At 38.4% G+C, this 20,075-nt stretch overlaps 1 protein-coding gene across 5 annotated transcripts in view; it reads left to right on the top strand.

Moving 5' to 3' along the window:
• The window catches only part of LOC145674963 (NADH dehydrogenase [ubiquinone] 1 alpha subcomplex subunit 7-like), a 146,085-nt gene that overhangs the window by 111,241 nt on the left and 14,769 nt on the right, over positions 1-20,075 (top strand). The window contains exon 2 of one of the 5 annotated variants that reach the window (XM_081745281.1): positions 5,332-5,474. The exons of 2 other annotated variants lie outside the window; for them this stretch is intronic. In XM_081745281.1, coding sequence (XP_081601407.1) covers positions 5,332-5,474 — 143 coding nt within the window. Of the gene's footprint in view, positions 1-5,277; positions 5,475-20,075 lie in introns of those variants that run through there. 2 more of the 5 variants (XM_081745280.1, XM_081745276.1) reach the window with 2 other exon arrangements.

Raw genomic sequence — 20,075 nt, 5'->3', positions numbered from 1 at the left:
ACGCCAAAATGCACTCAAATTGGGAATTAAACCCGGACCACGTGTACCGAAGTCTTACACGGTAACCACTAGCTAGATCAAGCGGGGGATTTGTATATGCATCTTAATGAATATTTGGCACTTTTGAGGTTTGGTTATTTCTTTTTATAACTGATACCAATGTCCGACGTGGGAGAAATTTATTTTTTTTTTCTTGCTTTAGTTCTATGTGACGAAATTTTTATTCAAGGTCAGTGTTCTCACCTGCTCGGACGGCAGGGGGTCTTCTCGGAAGGCAGTAGCAAGAGTCTCTTGGCGGAGACAAAAGAAAATCGTTTAACTACAATGATAAGGGTTGAGGAAACAAGAGAACTCCTGTGATTTTTTCCAACCCTTCAACTTCCATTCCAAAATAGGTTCTTATGATTCCGGGACCTGTGCCACTTTGATTTTTCTTTCTCGGTAATTAAAACATATTTTACAGTATATATATAGTTGCACGTAAGAAGATACATAACATGAATTTTGTAATTTAAAATTTAGAAATACAGTATGATATTTAATTATAAAGTACTAATTTTATTTCATCACTTTCAGCCCAACAAATGAAATTCAAACAATTTGCACCCTGGGTCTTGGTCATCAATACTGCGTCTTATTCTTTGTCTTGCAGTCAAGTCTTGGTCCTGCATTTCGTAGTCTTGGTGGTCTTTCATGCTATACAAGAGCCAAGAATGCTCGCCTCATTGGTACAAATGAAGACCAAGTGTGATTTTGATTATGGTATTTCATACTATACGGAAAGCAAGAAAATACGCTCATCGCTACTTGGTGATAACCAAAACAAGGCCAAGAGCAAGATTACTATGCACTTCGTCTTGCATATCCAATCTTTATCTTGTTCTTGTATCGATGTCCTTGGGCTTGGTGAAATAAAATGAAATATTCAGTTTAAGGTCCCTCGATTCTGCACCGAGGCTAAGGGATATGGTGACCATGAGAAATGAATGAAATGGTGGAATGAAGAAAGTGGGAGGAAACAGGAGAACCCCGAGAAAACCCACTACACGGCGTTTCTTCACCACAAAGCCTACTTAGCACAAGCTGGGATCGAACCATGGACACCATGCACCAGAGATGAATTCTCTACCACTGCGCCACCGCAGCCCTGCTTGGGCTTGGTTGTCCATATCCAATCTTTGTTTTGGCCTTACTTAAACAACTTCTAGTTTTGTTCTAAATCCAGACTCCATATTGGCGTAGATATTAATATTACAGTCGATTGGTAAAATCAATCTAGCACATTTAAAAATTAAAGTACACACAATTACAAAAATAAGCATTTACCATAAAAGCAGTAGCTGCAAGTGTTCAAAATAGATTTATGTTTTTTTATAAAATCAATTGAAAATTGCTATTTTTAATTAGGCAGCTAGTGAAAAACAGCAGTTTTCGACTCAAGCCGAGTTTAAGCTCAACCTAAACTCAGTTGACCAAAGTGAACTGACCCGACTTACCCGACCCGACAACCCGACCCGAGCTGACCCGATTGACCCGACCCGAGTAGTCTGACCCGACAAGCCGACCCAACCCGACCCGAGTTGACGTGACCCGACCCGTTTGAGAGCACTCCTTTGTGTATACTTAATCACAAACAAACTATTTACTGACGTGAGCAAAACAGTATGTTCACATAAAAAAACTACATATATGTTACAGTTTCGCCAACTAACACTTCGGATTCATCAGACACTATTAGACTATGATAGTGTCTGATGAAGCTAAAGTGTTAGTTGTTGAAACTGTAACACGTATGTAGTTTTTTATGTAAACATATAATTTTGCTCGGTAAATTGTTTGTTTTTGTTTAAAAATTACAGCAAAAAACGCATTACGTAACGAAGACTTCTACCCCCTCTTGCCAGCTTGTCACACTTCGTAACACATGGCCTAATCCCTTCCCCCCTTTGCCGCGTTACGTAATATGTGGACTACCTAGTGATAGGTAAATTCCCGGGAAGATATTTTTTGGTAAGATTCACAAAAATGTGAACTTTCCGGGAATTTATGTACAATTACAAAACAAATTGCATTCTATTACTATATTGCGATTTCAAACTTAAATTCGTTTTTATATCACAGTATATTATTACTGTTGTCCCCAGAGGAGTCTTTAAAATGTATATTATGAACGGTATTATCTTATTTTATTAATATTTTATTTTATTTAGAGAATACGCATAAATGTATTTACAGTATATTCTATGCAAGTAAATATATGGAAAAAATTGTATAGCAAGTCCACATACTTTTAAACCACTAAACAGTTTAAATTTATATGTAAGTGGATTTTCTAAATTCGACTCTACTACTGATAGTATAAACATGAAATTTTTAAATGTTATAAACAAATTAGATTGGGTAACTATCAGAAGACACATATCCCACCATTTTATCAAAATTTGCGCATAAATATTTATGTTCACAATATTTGCAAAATACTGACTTATCTTTATAAGTTTGCACGTAACATTGCCACACAGGACATCTCTTGCTACCCATTTCTCGAAATTTCATGAGTTAATTCACATGTAAGAGAAGTCCGAGTACCTCTTCAGAAATTCGAGTCAGAGAGAAGAGACAGACCGACGTCTATTACTGACAGTGGTTCGGGTTTTATTGTAAGTATTTGATCGCTATTTCGACATAATTTCTACATTAATTTACAAACTGGTTCCTTTTCATCATTTGTAAATTAGTACTTTGCTACTTTTTAGTGCAAATAATAGAATTTGACATGTTCTATACTGCATGTATAAATGTACAATACTGTGGTCTCTTGAACGCAAAATAAATAAATAAAAAATAAATAAATGGAAATGGAACTTTAAATATCATATTAGTTATATAAAATACAGTCAACGAATTTTAAATTGTTTAACCTCCAAATTATTTAAAACCTAAAAGTAAATCATAATAAATGCAAATAAAGTAATTAATCACATGGTTGTTATAATTTGGAAGATCAAATAAAAAAATGGAAATAAATTCTTCCCGGGAATATATATGCCAGGGAAAAAACCAGGAACATTCCCATTATTATTTTCCTTCCCACCGGGAATATTCCCAGTGCCTATCACTAGGACAATCCCCAAGTCATCACGGGGTGAATAGTAGTGGCTTACGATGGGTACCCGACCGCAGCTTGCCTAAATATGAAAATCTGCCGCTGGGTAAAGCTGTGGGTAAGGGGGCATGTAAACGCTGCATAACGTAATCCCAGAGGGAAAAGCCACAAGTGAGGTCGAGTGATCTAGAAAACTAGGAAGTTTCAGAACTTTACATCCGATCCAAGGTTTATGTAAAATGTCATGGAGATATCGGCTCAATTTGCAAATGGCAATGTAGGACACCTCCATATTTTGCTATGTGAAGTTGTCGCTACCCTTGTACCTTAGATATTATTCAATGCTGTAACACGGCTAAACAAAGAATATTAACACTTTTCTACATATGTATACCTTTCAAGATGATATTGCAGAAAACGCTTAAAGGAATCGTGGATGTGTTCTTGTGTTTTACGAGAATTTCTCGTTCCCAAACACGAACGGTTATGACAGTTAACTACATTACCGGCTCGAGAGAGTGATACTCCCGGAAGTACGCTTTTTCGTGCGCCCCCTAGCCAGCTGTTTTACGCGCTACCCTAGCCTATTGTTTTAAGTTGGTCACAAAATTTATCATGGAATCAAGGTGGAACAAAACGAGCCCTGCGGGACTTCTAACCCCTTCCTACTACTACTACTACTACTATTCCTCCTTCTCCTCGTACTACTACTACTAATCCTCCTCCTCCTCCTCCTACTACTACTACTTAAATGCACAAAAGTAAGTAAATCACTTTTTGGGGTATTATTTTCATCTTATTTAAATGAAAAAAGTGTTATGAGAATTTAAAAAAAATTAAAAAGCTTTACTTGGGCCGGGTTTGAACCCACACCAAAAGCGATCTGCGTTACTAGCTCTTAGCTCTAGCGCGCTCAGCCACGAGAACCAACAGCAGGAAGCGTTTAATTTCTGCTATATGTTTGCTACATGGCAAGAAACGGATAACGCCAACTAATCAGAACCGTGTATTTAGTTCCTACTTCCGGGAGTATTACTCTCCCGAATTAGTCCTTTAACTACATAGAAATTCTAATAGGAAACAATTGTCTTCACAGATTAATTACGGTAACATTTAGCTAACTAGCAACGCTATCAAATAATGCTTTCGTACAACTTAGAAAGAACTCATCATTCATAAGTGAAGAATGAGCCTAGCGTATAAAGAGCATTTTTTGAAACTGATTTTTTAAAACCAAAATTCTCTACCAAAACAACCTGAAGATTAGTTCCGTTTCACTTGGCCGTTTCATTTTTATTGGGGATACCAGTTTCGAGATGGGGGGAGGCGAAATTACTCAAAATCCGGATGGTTTAGAGGATAAGTTAGTTGATAATGGTGACTGTCAATTGATGTTAGAGTACAGTGTGAAGAAAATTTGAACTAATTAGCTAGATTACCGACCGTAAAGGTAAGTGGAAGTGACTTATGTGGGAAAAGAAAGTGAAGTATTTGCAACGAAGACAAAAAACAACGTGACTTGCGAGGCTCTAACGCGCCTTCAGTCGCTAACGCTTGCTCGGCAATACTATGTGAATTAAATATTGGTAACCTAATTAAACGTATGAAATCATAAAACGACCGAATCTGAGTAGAATATCGCAAAAAAGTAGGTGGAAAAGCTGTCCCCTCATCGGTAAACGAAAGCCGGATTAGGAACTAGATTTCTGTGCTTTTAGCATCTATGGCCATATTAGCCTGTCATGTATGATTCTAGGGGCGATCACACTACCTGGTAAATCAGAAACAAAGAAAGGAATGGGGAAGGAAGGAAGCAACCTTGCACCATTATATTAGGTATCATCCCAGCATTTACCTGGTGGGAATAATGGAAACCCAGGAAAAACTCACTTGAGATGCAAAAGCTTTTACACCGTTTCGACCCAATTTCCCCAGTAAGAATCGAATCCGGGACCACTCAAAGCAAAGATGAGAGCGTTAGGGACTACGCTACTCGGGTCCACTTCGTTTGAATTGAAAGCATCTGAAGTGCAAAATCTAAATGTATGATTGACGGAGTATTTTATTAGTTATTAATTCTTGCATTTTTCCACTTTGATTATTCATGAATTTACATCTATTTAGCTATTGTAACGAAAACCATAGTATACATTTTATTTTATTTATGATAGAGAAAGCATAGAAGTACATTACGATTCCAAGATGATCTATCTGCCCGTACACAGATGCCTCCTGCTTTGCCTGATGGACCAGCACATAGAATACATTCAAACTATTATTGTGATCGTGACCCACGGCGAGAAGTGAGGCCACCGAACATAGTAGCTGACAATGTAATGAAGGTAATTGCTTCCACAGGAACAATAAGGTAAGGTCTATGGAATTTTAACCCTATAATCCAGGGATGCAAATAAGCATCAAAATTACTCGCCCAAGAAAACAGCTGCCAGCCCACAACCCACAACAGAAATCATTTATTTACCTTCGGTATGATATTAAATACTCGCCCGCACCGATGAACCACTCGCCCCAGGCGAGTGCATGGGCGGAGTTAGGAATTGTCTCCTGGATGGCAGACTTTTTGTCTGCTGGGGAGGCACGATATATATAAATGAGAATTGAAGGATCTTATAAATGGTATTTTTACTTTTTGTAAAAAAAATTGGGGACAATGCCCCCTATACCCCCATAGCTCCGCTTATGGCGAGTGGGTTAGTGGTTATTTGCATCCCTACTATAATCCTATTTTACATGGTCATAGTTTTCCATCAAATGTATTAAACTTATCTTTGCTAGTCATTTGGTCAAAGGTTGGCTAAAACTTTTACACGCACTATAAACGATCAAATACAAAAATAAATTTTGTTACGCATTTGTTTACATTTCTTCAGGAAATTGTTACTTTTGTTGGTAGGCACGGAGTCGAATGCGGTACTCGCTTGTGGCAGTTATTTAAATAGTGCAGTCAAATTACCAAAAAGTAAGGAATAAATTAGTAACAAGCTAAAACTTCGTACAGATGGTGGAAATAATGTTCTAAACAACATACTAAAAGTCCCCTGAAATCCCACGTGACCTTCGCCGCCATATTGGAAAATGGCAGCCGGAAGTGCCAAATGAACAATACCCAGATAAAAATAACAATATCTTCACTACGGTTGAACATAAAGAGATAAACTTAGTGTCGTTGTATAGAACATAGATAACACAATATTTTTATAGAGAAGTATTTTTTTCATAAAACGCATACTCTTAGAAATATTTAGCTCTAAATTCTAAAATTCCGAAATTTACCGTTAAACTGATTTACAATTTTATTGAACTTAGGAAGTAATTATTAACAAGTTAAAATTTGACATAGATGTTGATAAATATTATTTAAATGACAGTAAAATCCCACAACTTCTTCGTTCGCCATATTGGAAAATGTCCAAAGTAATTGAAAGATAATATTTTGTTAAGTGAAATACAAAATCTGTACTGGGCTAAATATTTGAGAAGCATTCAATGCAGTCGATCCGAAGTCAATTGCAAACAATGCTGGTGGAAGGGGCGAAACATTATGATGTGTTTAAGATTGTCGTCCGCCATCTTGGAATCAACTTGTTTATTTTAAATAGCAGCATGGTCCTATGACAATTAAACAACATCCTCGTACGAAGAAAAACCCTACTGTAAGGTTATATTTCCAAAACCTCCAACAGTTCTGAAGATGTGTATAGATTTAGGATATGTTATGTGAGAAATGCTCTGAAATGTGCTGTGTAAAGTTTCGAATTAAAGGATAAAGTAAAAACAAGCTTTGTAACATCTTACATTACGTATTCTTCAACAACCAGGAAAAGAGACAGCTAATACGTAAGACAATTACAATCACATGGCATGTTTAGCATGCCTACCGTTCTGTTCTATGCATATGCTTAAAAGTGAGACCAGTGCTTGTGCACTCTGCGAAGCATAGTTGGTGATATTTGTTCACAGGCCGTAACGATTCTCCTTTTCAGGTAGCCAATATCATTATTTTTACACTGGTAGACAATACCTTTAAAGTGCCACCAAAAACAGAAATCCAACTGAGTTAGATCGGGGTACCTTGTTCGCCACTCAATTGGTCTATGCCGACCTATCCAGCAACCAGGAAGGCGTTCATTGAGCCATCAATTACATTACGGCCGTAATGCGGCGGTACCCCATCATGTTGCCAATATTAATGAAATCACCCTTCCTCGTTCAACAAAAGTGGCATAACAGTGTTTTCAGGCATATCTCCATATTGTGCAGCATCTAAGGTCCCATCAATGAAAACATGTCCAATAAGTTTTTCGCCCCATATTCCACACCACATCATTACCTTAACCTGCACCTTGCATCTTTGATGCATCTATCTAATTAAAATTTGTATTGGCCCAGTACCGAGAAATGCTACGGTAAAGTTTCTGCAACGGTTTTGAAGTTGTGAGTGGATTTAAGATTGATTATGTTATCATTTAAACTTAAATTTTGTTATATGTGGAACATTGTATAGACGGGAACCGACTGTCTCTTTACTTTTCTCTTGTAGGTAGGACAGGATGCTAACTCGAGAGGCGAGAATCAAAATTATCCTTTTGGCTAGAGGACGCAGTTCAGCAATAACAACAGCCATCTTCAAAGAGCGACATCCTAATCGCTAGCCGGTGGCAGACAGTGCTGTACGAAAACTAACCCGCAAATTCAGAGCAACGGGACATGATGATTTACGTCGATCAGGACGACCACGAAATGCAACTGGTCCAGACACCCAGACACATCAGTAGCTGTGTTGGGTGTATTGGTGAAAAGTCCTACGAAGAGTGTGCGACGTCTATCAAGTGATCATAATGATAGAATCAAAAGTGTTCAAAGAATATTAGAAAGGGAAAAGTGGCACCCTTAAAAATTACAGTTGAATCAAAAACTGTCAGAGGACGATTCTCATAGACCAGTGGAATTTTGTGAGTAGGCGTTGGCCGAGATAGCTCGTGACCCAGTCTTTCCTCATAACATTCTTTTTAGTGATGAGGCAAATTTCTATGGAACAGGTGAGGTTAACAAAATAAATGTCTCTTACTGGGCTAATACAAATCTTAATTAGATAGATGCATTAAAGATGCAAGGTGCAGGTTAAGGTAATGGTGTGGTGTGGAATATGGGGCGAAAAACTTATTGGACATGTTTTCATTGATGGGACCTTAGATGTTGCACAATATGGAGATATGCTTGAAAACAGTTATGCCACTTTTGTTGAACGAGGAAGGGTGATTTCATCAAAATTTACAACACGATAGGACACCGCCGCATTATGGCCGTAATGTATTCGATGGCTCAATGAACGTTTTCTTGGTTGCTGGATAGGTCGCCATGGATCAGTTGAGTGGCCAGCAAGATCCCCCGATCTAAGTCAGTTGGATTTCCATTTTTGGTGGCACTTTAACCTTTTGGGGTACTTACGGTACAATTTGTACCATACGGGTGTTTCATGGTACATTGCGTTATAACTCTTCTATTTGAGCTTTTTCGTCCGTTTTTTTTTTGTTTGTTTGTTTGTTTTTCAAGTCCAGAGGCATTGTAGAAGACATTACGTATGGTTTCACACCTTCCTGCGTCCAAACATAGGAGGTGATGACGTCATAATTTTAAAATATATATTTTTTCTTATGAAGCCTATGTTCATTATTTTTTGGCTGGCTTATTTTTGCACGTAGAAGATTGAAATTTTGCACAAACATTCAGTCCACAGAGTAGTATTTACCAGATTTTCTTCTCAGATTTCTGCGTTAAAACAGGGGGGATCCAGAGGGGCAAAGTGTTGAAAAAGGGGATATTTTAACCCCAAAAATCCCTTTTTTCGGCATTTTCCCGTCTTAGATACATGATGGAGGCACGAAAATCATACCGTCTGAAAGGCAGTTCTATTCGGAAGAAAATGATGTGCAAACCATGATCCTAGGGTAATTAGGGATGTGTCAGGGAATTTTTATCAAAATATACTTCTGTAGGGGAATATGGGTCATTTTCTGAATTTTTTTGGCGGACTTATTTTTGCACGTAGAAGATTGAAATTGTGCACAAACATTCAGTCCAACGAGTAGTATTTACCAGATTTTTTTTCAGATTTCTGCGTTAAAACAGGGGGGTCCAGAGGGGCTAAAAGTTGATAAAAGGGATCTTTTTACCCCCAAAATCCCGTTTTTCGTCATTTTCCCGCCTTAGATACATGATGGAGACACGTGAGTCATACCGTCTAAAAGTCAGTTCCATTCTGAAGAGAATGATGTGCAAACCATAATCCTAGGGTAATTAGGGATGTGTCAGGGAATTTTTTACCTGAGATCATGGTGTTTTGCGGTAATTTGGGGCATTGTGGAGATTCTTGATAAAATTTCTCCCTCCCTTACTATTCAAGATAGAAGCTTGGAATTTGGCACAGACATTCAGTCTACCAAGTACTATTTATCAGATTTTTTGAGATCTCTACGTTCACACAGGGCCGCTCCAGAGGGGCCCAAAGTGTGAAAAAAAATTCCTCCAAAATTTTCCCTTTGACAGCAATTTACCCTCTTCTGGTATATGATATGGGCATGCAAGTGGTACCATTTGAAAGCCAGCTTCATTCTGCAGAGAATGAGGTATGAACCATGATCCTAGGATAAATAGTGACGATGCAGTAGCTGCTTGACTGAAAGTCTAAAAAATACCCCAAAAACCCAGGATCCCGAAAGGGTTAAAGCTCTTGTCTGCCAGTGTAAAATTAATGATATTGATTACCTGAAAAGGATAATCATTACGGCCTGTGAACAAATATCACCAACTATGCTTTGCAGAGTGCACAAGCACTGGTTTCACGGTTAAGGATATGCATAGAACAGAACGGTGGGCGTGTTGAGCATGCCATGTGATTGTATGTTTTGTGTGTTAGCTCCAGTAGCGTCTTCTCTGGGTGTGCAAGTCGTGTGTTAACGCCCAACGAAAAATGAAGAAAAGAGAATTTTAATTTAATTAAACGGATCGTCAGAACTTGGGATTTTTTATTTTCGACGAGACAGAATCATCTGTTGAAGTGAAAAAAAAAAGAAGAAGAAGGAGAAGTGCTGTGCGGTCTCCGTCTTGTTTCGAGGAGGCAACTCTGCGAGTAAGTCGTTGGCAACGCTATGGCTGAAGTTTCACTGTTTTAGAAGACTCCTATTGTGCATCCGCTTCGTGTCCCTCACCTCGTGCTTGTGTGATCCAAGGCACAGACAAAGGCGGGGGCTGGGATCGAACCCGGGACCTCAAGCACCAGAGGTGAACGCTCTACCACTGAGCCACCGCGGCCCCAAGTTTGGATAAGAACTTGTCAGATTACATTTCAAGAAGGAATTTCTGCTTTTTATTACGAACTATTACTCTTTCGCTTTTTAGTAGCATTTGGGGAACAGCTTTTTCTGTTGACGTATTTCGCAGAACTTACATATTTTCAAAGTGAATTTTTTAAAAGAGAATATATATATATATATATATATATATATATATATATATATATATATATATATATATATATATATATATATAAACTGGAAAGGAACGTCTAATCCATAATCAGTACAAGAAGAAGTGAACATTGGCTTGTCTGACATTTCTGCACATCAAACACTGAGATGCGAAGCAGACGAAAACAATCCACCGGTTACTATGACAACCCATGACGTCACGTTCCATGACCGATGGCAGCGCCATCAATACGCGACGACACTGATCCCGCCCTCCAAGAGTGTTGATTGGTTCTTTCGCTGAGCAGACGACGAAAACTGGTTTCAATAGCGCATATAGGAAGTTGCTCGTCTGTATATCCTTTGTCTGTGATCCAAGGCACAGACAAAGGATATACAGACCGCAAACTCAGCGAAAAACTGGAAACTTGGCGACAGTAGCGCCTCTGACACGCGACGACGGAACTAACCAGTTGATCTGACGTCACCTACGTGGAAATTTCGAAAGTAACCGTCTTTCTGGCACGTGGCTGGACGACAAAGCGTGGTGCGTGACTTGAGAGTGCCATTGTGTGGTGTTCAATTTTAAGTTTCGTTATTCACGTTAATTTTTGTGAAGATTCTTTCAGTGCTTTCAGTGATATTTCGACGATGTATTCCAAACCTTCACGTCATGACACAAGACGATGTCTTGTGTGTGGGAAATTAAAAAAGGAAATCACCGCATCCATGTTCGCTATTCCAAATGACCCGTTTAGGTAAGTACTCATACATTTATTTTATTTTATTTTATTTTGTACAGGTATGAAAAATATTTTCGATAGCACATTTATAAGTATCTTGTATGAGTGCAGCTTAAGCAAGAATACATCTTAAAATACGCATTAAAAGTGATACAGACTAGACAAATTTGTCTGTAGGTTTTCAATAGGAGGATGTTTTTCTTAAAATTTATAGTTAAAATTTTTTTTTATTTAAGAAGAGTAATGTTTAAGTAGTACTTAAGCCTTCTCGATTTCGGCAGGAATTTTCATGCTGTAGGAGGAAAACCATATGCAACAGCTTAACTTAAGAAAAAAATGTGGCTGGTTTACTTTTGGTGCACCACTTTTTGGAAGATAAACGGCTAATTTTGATTGAATACTTTGTATGAAAAGACATTTATAAGGCATTACTTGAGTAGACGGTTCTACCAAATTTTGACACATTTCTTGCATTTTCCGGTTTCTTTTGGCACCAAGTTAGGGTAATAGATTAGGAGGGGCACTAAAAAGCACGAATGCTATGCAATCGATTCAAGAGGAGGGCAGAGCGGAGCGGGGGGTGCGCGCGTAGGGGCAGGCTTGTCAGCGACGGTGCATATACGCATGGACGAGGGTGATGAAAAAATACTTAAAATATCAGTAATTCTTACATTCAAAACTGCTTCACTGCTTTTCCGGGTACAAATGGCCCGCTGCGAGGAGAAATTCGTTGACAACCGTCGACTTCGCTGTAAAAAAGTACTTTTCACAGCTGATGCACGAGTGTTACACTGCCCTTTTTTACCTTTACTATAGAAAAAGTAGATGTATTGTTTCTGACGTGAACTTTAACTTTTCCACAGTTCGCACAGGGTGTTTAAAAAAAGTAAAAAAAAATTAACATAGCGGGAGCGAGTGAAGGCGGGTTAGAGACCCACAGGACACGTTGTTTTCTGTCTTATTACAGCTCAACGGGAGGAGGGACCAGTGTTCTATAACTTTGCCAGAAAATACCTACACATACAATATTTTCATTTCTATTCAATATGATGTCCAATTACTTATCTCATTCCTTCACGAAAAATGTTACACACTATATTTTACGTATAAATTTTGTAAACACGTTTATAAGGAACACATTTAGACATGTTTATAAGGACGGAATTTTATGCAAAGTAATACAGCTATAGTTTTACAAGTGTAGGGTTACTAGTGTAAAGTGATCACAAGTGCTTTACGATGTATAAAATAAGTGAATCCATATGAAGGACGACTCTTGAATATTATTTTTCGCCGGCGGTGAATTTCTGCACAATGGAAGAAGCTGTATTATGTTTTGAAGTTGATCTTTACTAATATTAAACTCGTGTGTCTGCCAAAACCCATTTCTTTTCACTGACCTCGCTTACGCATGTGCCCACCATCCCTGACGCGCCTGATCGCGGGTAGATAACGTTCATGATTTTTGCAACCTAGAACAGATTGATGTGTTCCTAGGCCGTACTTTTATGCCATACATCTGGAGGTATTATTTCTAAACACATTGCAAGATAATTGTATATTACACTATTACTTCTGGTGGCAGCCTTGAATTTTATCTAAGTGACATATTTTCATGTCACCCAGCGCAAATCTTTTAGAAAGCAATAAAATAGATATTTCTGAAAGAAATATATTTTTTCTGCAATTATATCGAGTGGTGCGCCAAGAGTAAACCTGCACGAAGGAGCTTTGAAGGAAACGTTATCCTACTAATATATCTGGATAAAACATTGGTTTAAGGAACTTTCTTAAGTAGGCGGAGAAAGGCATCTGACCATTACTCGAGCAGACGGTTCTATCAAATTTTGACACATTTCTTACATTTTCAGGCTAGGTTTGAGATTTGTATTTCTTTTAGCAAAGCATCTGCTAAATCAGGAGCTCCATAGGAGGATGACTATATATACATTAAGGACTTATGGCATAAAAACTAGTGCATAAAACATGAACCAACTTGTGTTATGTGTCCATTAAAACTCACCGATGCTATCTAACAATCAGAGCAAGAGCGCAGCAGGGGGCCCGATCGTTATTAAGGTGATGCGTCCGCAGGCGCGTAAGCGACGGGCGGTGTACGCGTAATCGAACATAGTGGAAGAGCATACTTATATATACAATACTTTCACTATGTATCACTCAAAATTCATTTCAATGTGCTGTGTAGTGACAGTGATTACTTACATCCACACTCTCATTCCTCCACAAAAGATGTTGCACAACGTATTTTATATATAACTTTTCTTATGGTAGAACCGTTTGCTTGAGTGAGCCCCGATATCTGTGAATATAAAAATAGTGACATCCGGGGTTTATTAGTATTGAATTTTAATGTAAACCTCATTACTGACTACCAGAGTTCCGTCTATATTTATTTTTGTTCTTATTTTTGCTTAGTCATTTTCACTAACCTGTCCGCTTTTTACGTACTCATCCTAGAGTTTTCGCATGGGCTATTCTAATTCGCCCAGCTCTGAACTGTATCAAAGGATTAATTTTCGGCAAACAGAGTCGGTGGGCAGGTGGTAAGAAAATAAGTCTAGAATGCATTAGGATATAATTAGTGAAACATTTGTGATATCTGAAACATTATTTTGGTGGCTCTTGCAGGGTTTGCCCAAGTGGGCCCAGCCCAAAAAAACCCACCGGGTTTTTTCGGGTTGGGCCACCTTAAAAAAATCCGCCTGGGTTTTTGAGCTTTTTGTTAGAATATTATTAGTACAACTAAGGTGCTCGCATTGAAAGTGATTTTTATCAGATTTTGGACTCTCCTTGGGCGAATTAAGTGCGTTCATGTTAAGAGATACATAATCATTCAACATAAGACCTTTATAAATTTCTGAATGCATAGAATGAATTAAAAAACCTTATCTTAGCTTGAGGTAATTATAAAGCAAATTAATGTATGGATTGTGCTTATAGCCTATTTGAAGTAAAATATGCAATTTTATATCTTAGAAAATACTTCCCGTGAATAGTGTGCTTGCCGACTCGGCCATGCCGAGGGACGTTCTCTCTCATACGTTTAACGGGTTTAAGGCCATAGGTGCAGGTGCTACCAGTAAATATGTAGTGCATTCGTAAAACTATTAGCATTATTTTTGATTACCCTTGATCGTAACATAAGCATTCTTCAGTAAAATTTGGTTTTCCAACAACAACAGTTTAGTTTAGTCGTTTGCTACTATTCTTCAAATAAGCATTCTGTAGAATCAACACCAGCAAAGGCGTAAAAATTCTTGTCAAATTTAAGAAGTTTAATGCTCAGAGTTCCGAAAACTACGTAACGCTTACTATTTCCAGTGCTAGATTCAAACTTCTGTACTAGAGGAAGTTTCAATGTACATTAAAGAAAGCTGCATTTTCGAGGGAAAGGAAAGGAAGGAAAGGGAAAAAAAAAAAAGAAGTCGCGAAAGAAGTGCTCGGGGAAATTCTCGCAATTGAACGCACAAAGTATCGGAAGTGAATGCTTCAACAATAAAATTATTTATTTCACGCTGGAAGATATTTAATTTTATTTAAGACATTTTGAAACATTTATTTTATAAAATATGAATTATATCTTTGTTAATTGTTTAAAATTAATTTTCTGGAAAGGACTGTTTTGCAACACGGACGTCGTTAGCGGTTGGGTTGGGGTTATGCATCCTCCCAAGATTTTGGTCAACTACTTAAAGAAGATAAGACAACTTTGTATATAACTTTTGTCGGGAAGAGGACTTTGATTCAACCGAACCCCCACCCCAGATTTAAAAAGCTAACGATGTCAGTGCTTGCAGCAAGTGCTCGGGAAATTCCCGTAGTTGACCGCACAAAGTATCGGAAGTAAATTCTAACAATCTTTGTTTTAAATTAATATATTTGATGTTCATACTTGGTGAACGTTACTGAGACTCCTGGAATGATTCGATCTACATTTGTTCGTTCGTCTGCTTGTACCACTCATACTACAGGGTATCACTTTCCGTCTTTTACGACTCCGACCAAAGTTTAAATTTTCAGGGTATAAGCACGAAACATACTACATTTCCTGTATAAATTTTGGCAGTATACCAACTTAAAATTTCAAAATGGCGGCCATTTTTTTTCTAAATAGCGGGTATCCACGCTACAAACCGCAATTTTTGGCCTTTTACCTTGAAAGTTTGAGAGTAGAAGCACGAGACACTCTAAGTTAGCTACATATATTTTGGCGGCGAGCAACGTAAAATTTCAAAATGGCGGAAATTTTCTGAAAACAGCAATGAATAGAAAGTCGTTGCAACTTGTGACAACGAAAATCTTGATATATAAATCAAATTTTAACACTTTTACCCCAAATACATTGAAATATTTTGAAAAAAACCAATTAAACCCGTAAATACCCGAAAAAACCTTTACGAGCCCAGGTGGGTTGGGCTTTTTTTTTTTTAAAAAATGGTTTTTTTCAAACCCTGGGCTCTTGTGCAGTTTACATGAGTCTAATGTAATACTATACGACTTGCCCCAACAGAAGATGATTATAAAAGACATCTTGCAGGCAGGTACACAGGAGTTTATTTCGGGAGGGATACAAAGCATTTTGGGAAGTTTAAATTCAATATGAGGATAAATTATTGCATTTATTCCGAAGTTAGTCACCCGCCTGGTTTTCGACCAGATGTGTAATAAAAACTACGAAATTAAAAAAAAATATATCACCACTATCTCAAACCAGTGTGCCATTTCATTGCTTTACAAATATAAATTAAAGAAAATATAGATGGGCTTCTCATTTCTTTCAAAATTCTAGCCAAGTTTGGTATATTACATGACTCCCTTCCTATTTAAAACAGTCCAGCGAGATACAAGCTGGCAGACATAACACGACTACCCTTCAATGTGTATACTTCCTTCCCATTTACTCGTTATACAAATTCACTGAAAGTTTCAGACTTCAAATATATTCAATTACTCGTGTTCTATGTTTATTATTATATTCAATATTTCGAGTGCTTCGCTCGGGCACTTGGCGTCAGGATGAACACACTTTTAGTTCTGTCAGCACACTGGAAATAAGAATGATTTACAGTTTACAACATACAACTAAAATTTCTAAGCAATAAGTATTTTTTTTATATATATACACATCAAATAACAATCTATGTACACTCATGTCCAAAAGTATTGTCGCATATATATAAATATGTTGTTCTATAAATATAATTTGAAAACTAATTCGCCCCGTATTTCTTATAATATTAGTATGCGTCTAATCGACAAAGACCTGTATGTGGCAAATTTAATGTAAAACTGGCAGTAAATATGAACAATAAGATGAAAATAAAACTTTCTTGTCCATTTAGCAATATTTTGTTTTACTCATTCTAATTTTCGTATTTGTAATTATTTTCCTATGAAATTTACCACAAACGTACATTTTCCGATTATACACATAGTATTAAAAGTACCCTCCAAAATTATATTCTTACAACAAACCAGTTATAGATATGCGACAATCATTTTGGACATGAGTGCACATACGTTTGGTGCAAAACACTCTACATTGTTAAGCTTTCCTTTTGTCAATTAATATGGTTTTATGCGGGGCTCTTGATTTTTTTCTGCAATTTATAATAGATCCATTATATTGCAAATATTTTGTAGTTGAGTGACAGCTATTACGATATTGGGTATATTTAAGGTAAGCAAGAAAGTTCTGTCGTTTCTTCACCCACCATCTTCGAATATCGATGTCACCAAAGACGTACTTGGAAGATAAAAAATAGTTCCCGTCAGCACCAACGACCTGCAAACGTTCTGGAAGGTCACGGATTCCATCGCGGTAGAACTTGGTGGGCCGTGAAGCGAAGAAATTGTCAAATTCATTTTGCACTTCTGCGAGGGATTTTAACTCTACGGTGATTGCCCAAGAAATTGAACAGTTGATAATCGGACGTTGCTATATCCAGAGAGTATGGCGCATGCAATAGTGTTTCCCGGGTCATCCTAGCCATGTGGGGCTTAGCATTGTCCTGTAACAGGAAGACTACTTTCCGATTCAGAACTGCCGCCTCCAGTTTTGGGCTTTTCTTGAACACGGTTCAACTGCTGACAGTACGCAGTTGCATTGATGCTCTCAGCAGCTGGTAGCAGTTCTCGATGCACGGTGCAGAGAGCAGTCCACCAAACACACAGGAGGACCTTCTGGTGAAGTGCTGGTTTCGGTTGTTTAGGACCTGATTCATGGGTTGCTAACCAATGATGACGGCGCATGGAGCTTCGTACAGGGCCCACTTCTCATCACATGTCAACAGCCTGTCCAGAAATGGTTCCTTCCTCAGACGAGACAGCAAAGAAACACAGATGTCTGCACGCGTTGCGTTCTGGCACGGAGTAAAATCATGTGGGACCGATCCACTCAAATTATAGTGCTTCGTAAGTTAATGGGTGTGTTGCCGAATGGGTTTTCCACTCACACTGAATTGTAATCCCAGTTCCACGGTGTGAGGTCCAGGTTGAACACAGGCCTCCAGAAAAAGCGACAGAAGTTTCTAGGTTACCTTTATAACTTCGAAAGGTATAGGGAGTGTTTTAGTCTTTTGGATAGCCTGAGGTAAGGTATAAATACATGTAAAACGCTTTGTTTGGCTTTACCTTGATTTTGATTTTTTTTTTCTTTTTAAATTTTGCCACACATGCTTCAAATTTTAATTTAAAATCTGCTTTCTTGTAGGAGTTCACTTTGGTTGCAAGCGATCAACCGGGAGGATTTAAAAGTACACCCTCCAGAGGTACTACATAAACGTTACCAGATTTGTGGTAACCACTTTCAAGAGTGGTGCTTCCCGTCAACTTTCAGGAACAGACTTACACGGACTGCGGTTCCAGACTTGACGATAGGTAGGGATGAACCACCAGAAAAACGAAGAAAGTGTTCTCCATCACCTAGCACTTCAGGCAGTCATCGAGTAAGTGATGAGCTACCATCAGCTTGCGTGCTAGGTGATTTGGGTGCTGTAAATAATGAACTAGGTATAAATGACGGAGTAATTCCAATTCCCAGTGACAATGTATATAGCGATTTTGTATATAGTACGGACAGCAGTGCAATTAATAATTTTGTATATAGTATAGATAGTACCGTAAGTAATAGTTTTGTGTACAGTATAGACAGCACAGGTGAAGTTCCCAGTGATTTTGTAAATAGTGCGCCACCTACACTGTCCTACGTAGGAGTAGGTGGATATACCAGTGATGTAAATAGTGCCGTACCTACGCTATTCTACACAGTAGATCCTTGTATTACCAGTGATGTGAATAGTGCCTCACCTATGCCGTCTTGTACGCCGACGGTAGGTGGGGTTGAATCCAGTAATCCTAGTTGTGCTCCACGTGCATTATCCTCCCCAGCAGGGACAGGTGAGGGTTCATCCAGTGATTTCAGTGGTACCCCAATTACATCATCCTGTACAGTAGGTATAGATGGGGCTGTAGAGGAAAAATCTCCCAGTTGTACAAGTGAAGTGACCCCGAAAACAAAGAAGATAAGAAGGCTTAGAGTATCGTTAAGCAGAGCTAGAAAGAAGCTATTAAAAAAATATTTGCCGAAGGAGAAGACTAGTCGAGTCTCGGTGCTAAACCGTTTAAAAGAAATGTTACCATTTAATTTGTATCTCCTAATTGAAAGCCAAATAAAGGCATGTAGTAGGTCCCCACGTGGTCGTCGGTGGTCTCTAAAAGATAAATCAATTGCGCTTTCAATTTATTTACAGAGTCCAGCTGCCTATCGGGCATTAAGAAGAATTATAGTTCTGCCCAGTAAGAATACACTAATTAAGTCCATTTCTAATTTAATGAAGGGTCCAGGCTTTTGCCCAGTGCTATTGAAAACCATGTCAATTGTTGCAAAAAAGCTATCTCTCAGGGACAGAAAGTGTGTTCTGTCCTTTGATGAGATAGCTTTACGTACCAGTGTTGAGTATAACAGCAAAGAAGATAGGTTTGTCGGGTTTGAAAACTATGGACCCTATTTCAACCCGAACCAACGGCCAAGCTTAGCTACACATGCCCTTACTTTTATGATTCAAGGCCTTTGTACCAACTGGAAGCAACCAATAGGGTATTTCTTTAGTACTAATGGCACTCCGGCTTCTGTGCTTGAAGTTCTCGTCAAGGAAGCCTGTACAAAAATCTCAGAAGCTGGGCTGACATTAGAAGCTGTTGTATGTGATCAAGGTGTTCACAATCAGCGACTGTACAAGAATTTAAATGTGTCCCCAGATCGTCCATATTTCGAGCATAATGGCCGCAAAATTTTTGCACTGCATGATCCACCACACCTGCTAAAATCTGTCCGTAACAATCTCCAAAAGTACAAAGTACTGTTTGGGGATGGAGGCTGCAAGTCTGCTTCATGGAGTTACATCCGTCAACTCTATGAAGTAGACTCTAAGCTTCAATATCGGACGTGTCCTAAGCTTTCAAAGCAACACGTAGATGTTAGTGGGTTGGGGACCATGCGTGTTTCTCTTGCAGCACAGGTGTTTAGTCACTCTGTTGCTGCAGGTATTTGCTTGCTCACATCTGTTGGAGCACTGCCTTCCGAGGCAGCCTTTACAGCTGAATTTTGTGGCGAGATGGATGAGCTGTGGGACTCATTCAACAGTCGCACATTACATCACGCCAAAGAAATGGCAAGAGGTGTGACTGAAAAGTCACCCCATGTTGATGTATGGCGTA

This window comes from Thermobia domestica, chromosome 18, assembly GCF_964235325.1.
Source record: "Thermobia domestica chromosome 18, izTheDome1.hap1.1, whole genome shotgun sequence".
Taxonomy (NCBI): Eukaryota; Metazoa; Arthropoda; class Insecta; order Zygentoma; family Lepismatidae; genus Thermobia; species Thermobia domestica.
This window is presented reverse-complemented; position numbering and strand designations above follow the sequence as displayed.